Below are 4,371 nucleotides of genomic sequence, written 5' to 3' on the forward strand. Positions count from 1 at the left end.
GAAGACGCTGTCCTAAAATCGTGTTATCTCCCTTTAGTTCGGATTCTTTCGACGTTGCATGACTCCAAGATAAACCCATGTGACTCTTTTTCTATGGGCACAACCATAGGAAGATAAGTGAATAAACCTCTCATCGAGTTGTCAAAATATAGAAATATAGTAAGAGTTGTATCAAGTGTTTATCTTTCAAGTTGTGATTTATCTTATGTTGTATGAAAATCAATCCCTTTTCTAGGGAAAATTTTTAACCCCCACATTCATGGATTTAAATCCAATTTAAGCACAAGTTACACTAGCATTAAGGATTTTTTAATTTTGTTAAAATTGAAAATTAAATGGTTGAAAGATTAAAACTTATTTTTATATATTTTACAACAGACAAACATTTCAGAAGGTGAAATTCGTGTACCCGAAGAACAGGGACAGTGTAGAACTAATCAGTTGCTATTTTGATTCTGATAATCTCCTAACCGAGTTCAGAGGGAAAGCCACGCTGCAGTATGACCACAAGAAATTCTCTAGGCAAATGGCACAAGAGGATTTGAAAGCTTCTAAATTATGGGGTTTCGACGAGCACCAACCTAATGACCGTGCAGGGGCTGAGGTGTCTGCCGAGCTCGAATGCCTTGCTTTCTGAGTTCACTACTGAACTTTGCGTCACCGGTGAAATAATGATGCAATGAAGTGTATCAGCAAGCTAGCTTTACCTCAATTCTAAGCTAGAATCTATAATAGAATGAGTCACGCTATATGTACAATCATTGTTGACAACATTGATCGACAACATCATATTTGACAACATCACATTCGTCCATTTTTTGATTGTGGAACCAATGGATCTCATTATTCATGAAAATGAATATTTAACTATCATCTTTTTAACATAATTACATATGAAAATTGATTTAATGTTACCCGCGTGCATCTTTCAGCTATTTATTTGTGCATTTCAAGGGAGAGGAGTGTGCGTTAAAGTTAAGAATAAGTAACTTATAATTATGTTGGAAAAATAAAAATTACTTATTACTTTTGAACTTAACCAAACCTGCTGTATATACAATTCAAAACAAACTTTGCTACATTTAGTACTGGGTTTTTGCAAATTATACAACTCGTCTTACTCCACCCCTTTTCAACGTTTAGGAGTAAAATTCCCTCAAAAACTATACAAGAAGAAAGAAAAAAAGATCAAAAACCCCAGATTATTCACGACGAGAATTTTTTTCTTTTCCCCTTGCCCACTCCCACACACACCACCAAAAAAAAAAGGGCTTCTGCCAAGTAATTTGCACTCAAAACATAAATCCAAATGTACATTAGATTTTGGCTCATGATGAAGCAAGATAACATGGTAAAAAACTACCAAAGCCGCCTTTTAAAGTTTCGGGAGGCAGTCTGATAAGTACGAACCAGCAAACCAGCTCCAATTCCAACTCCAAGGCAAATGCCAAGGCCTATTCCAACACCAACCCTAACGCCTGCATTGAACCAGGTAAGTTCCCCATCTTCACCTTCAACATATTCTGTCCTCCTCCAGTAGGAGTTATCATAGACTTCATCATTTTCTGGTTTATAATTTCTGTATTCTGCAACCTGGAAAGTTAAAATCAAATATTTGTGAGCAATTGCATATTCTAATCTATAAAAGCGAGAAAATGATAATGTCAACTTTGTCATCAAAAATTGGAGTAAAAAACGAAATACTGTAAAAAGAATAAAATACATGCTTTCTGAACAAAGCACAAATTTCGTGAGATTCTAGCTGACTATGTCGGATGTAGTATGAAATTGTTTATTGCAACACATTTGATACACAACAATAAAACACTTTAAGTCTTGTTCCAATAAATTTGGGGTCATCTACACGACTACTCTTTTGCCCATTCTTCTGTTCATTAACAGATGTACTTGAAGGTTCAAAGTCACAAGGTTATTAGCAACTACAGTAGACCATGCTAGTTTTGGTGCATAAACATGCATATCAAAAATGTTGTTGGGAAGAATCAGAAAAATAAGTCATCATTTTTAATGGTTAACAGAATAAAGCCAATAAGATCAGGGCCGGCCATGATATTTTGGGAGCCTTATGTCAACTTTAAATACGGAGCCCTATTGAAAAAAAAAAAATCATCATATTCTTACTTGAGCATTCCAATAGAGAGTTTTAATATAATCATGAAGAATCTAATACATACAAATAAACCCCAAAATTTGAAGAGGAAATTAATGAAATGTCAAAAGTTAACATGCAATACAAATTATAAGTGAAGTTTGGTATGCTAAATTATAATGCAATGGCAAAGGGGTTTGTTCCTTTTTCTGACCATTTTCTCACTACAACTATTTAAAACAAAATTGAATGTCCATTTGAGTGATGTGTGAGAGGGCTACTTTTGAGTGTGTGAGAGAATGCCAAAACCGTGTACACTTCTTTATTAGAGTCCATATGCAACATATGGATGTAGATCCCAAGTTGAGGTCGAACCACCATCCACCGTAAATCTTTGTGTTTGTAATGCAAGTTTTCTAATTTCGTTCTATCTATAATTGCTCTGTTATGAAGTGATTAGGTCTTAATCCTAACATTAAATGAACAAGAATTGATCCAGGAAATAACAGAGGGCAAACTTAGATATGAAAGATGCTAGTAGAAAATTGGTAAAAATTGAGGTGAATACACTAAATGACCGTTGTATGACCTAGCAGTGAATTAATCAGGCTACATCTTTTATGCAATACTTAAATGACCAGAATAAAATGATTCACAAGCAACCCATAGGCAAACCTAAGGAAAACTTCGCAGTTAGGGTTATTGGGTTTTCATCTCATTATATCACGTCTCTAGTTTCCTATGCTATATAAAGGGGTCAGTGACTGAGGGGGCCCTTTTTGTAGAGCGTGATCCCAATAGAATCTACCACAAGGACTGATAAAATTATACTGCAACAAGGAAGAACCAATATGGAAGCAGAAATGAATTTTGTACTGATTGATAAAAAAAGAAAGATTACAGAATGGAATTAGTTCAAGAGGGCTGCACTCTCCACAGTGTGTTTTCACTCAACAATTTTTTCTCCCCCGAACCTCCCTCATTCTGTTTCTATTTATAGCCTACCCGTAACCACTTTTGCCTACCTTACCCTGCCTTCACTAACAGAATTTGTTACTGCATCCCCCTTCTCCATTCTTCTTGTTCCTTCTAGAATAGGTGTATTTTATTGGGGGCTTATCAGATCCCTTGAAACTTCTTCCTTCTCAGTTTTACTAAAAATCCATCTCGATTTCTAGTAAAAAATCTGCAGCCTAGTGGACATTGCCTTCACATGAAGGTAAACCACTATAAATCTCTATGTTTCTAGGTGTGCATTTCCGTTCTTGTTTGTTCATTACTGCTCTCAGGTTTGGGCTTAATTTATAATGTGCGTGTACTCAATTAGTAATATCAGAAGATTTGCCAAAAAATAGTTGATAAACAATTTATGAAATCTAAACCAAACACAAGACTGGAACGATCAAACTTCATTACCTGTAAATCAAGTCCAGATGCAACATCTTGATTGGATTCGGTGGTTTCATTCTCAGGAATCGAACCCAATGTTCCCTTTCTATGCTTTTTCCGATGTTTAAGCTGCAGAGTCTTGGTTAATATGACCGGTGTTCGCAAAAAGCTTCCCGCAACATAAACTTCTATAGTAGGTGAGAATAATTCAGCACTTTTAATCTGTTTACCCTTCAGAAATCCCGTGCCAGGACTCATTACTGATTCACAATCCATGCTCCACTTATGCGCCGTGTTGTTTGAATCCCCAAGAAAACCATTAGTATTAGGCATTTCTAGAACTCCAAAGAGCACAAGATCCTCTCTATTGAAAACTTCAAACTTTACACTCCCTGTTAGCCTTATACCATCTGTGCTCACAAATGTAACCTCTTCGAATGTCTTATCGACCCGATCCCTTCGAAGTAAACATGAAACTCCTTCTGAGTCAATCGAACATCTTACACCATTCACTTCAAGGAGGGTGTCCGGACCAAGGGGGATGTGATTGAGAGTAAGAGATTCAGGGGTCGACTCATCCACCTTGAAATTACTTATTCTGACATAGAACACTCTTATATCAAACCAAGGTAACAAATACTTGCCACCAGATTGATATAAAGAATGCTTTTTAATCTGTAATCCCGGATCAGCCAGATTACCATTGCCATGTGACACATGAGAATTCTCCATCTTTTCCGGAACATATTTTACACCAAACTCATATGAGGGCATTGATATAACCAGATGAAGGCAATTCACAAATGCAAATGGATCCTATTTCATAACCAATAGGAGTCAAAAAAGAAAAATCAAAATTTCATAAAAATGTC

The 4,371-nt window shown here is 36.0% G+C and overlaps 1 protein-coding gene across 1 annotated transcript; it reads right to left on the reverse strand.

Annotated features, from left to right (window-relative positions):
* Nucleotides 1–1,035: 1,035 nt before the first annotated feature.
* Nucleotides 1,036–4,346, reverse strand: LOC111388501 (uncharacterized protein At1g01500-like). Its single transcript, XM_023013234.1, has 2 exons — nucleotides 3,527–4,346; nucleotides 1,036–1,593 (listed from the first exon to the last, which is right to left on the reverse strand). Exons 1-2 carry the CDS (start codon nucleotides 4,271–4,273, stop codon nucleotides 1,360–1,362), a joined length of 981 nt encoding a protein of 326 aa, XP_022869002.1. The 5' UTR covers nucleotides 4,274–4,346; the 3' UTR covers nucleotides 1,036–1,359.
* Between the last annotated feature and the right edge of the window lie 25 nt (nucleotides 4,347–4,371).

This window comes from Olea europaea, unplaced genomic scaffold, assembly GCF_002742605.1.
Source record: "Olea europaea var. sylvestris unplaced genomic scaffold, O_europaea_v1 scaffold502, whole genome shotgun sequence".
In the NCBI taxonomy this organism is placed as follows: domain Eukaryota; kingdom Viridiplantae; phylum Streptophyta; class Magnoliopsida; order Lamiales; family Oleaceae; genus Olea; species Olea europaea.

Excerpts from the sequence above, each read along its gene's own strand:
- LOC111388501 (XM_023013234.1), bottom strand. The coding sequence starts at position 4,273 with ATGCCCTCATATGAGTTTGGTGTAAAATATGTTCCGGAAAAGATGGAG. Across the intron at positions 1,594-3,526 it reads CATCTGGACTTGATTTACAG|GTTGCAGAATACAGAAATTA; the intron begins GTAATGAAGTTT and ends TTAACTTTCCAG.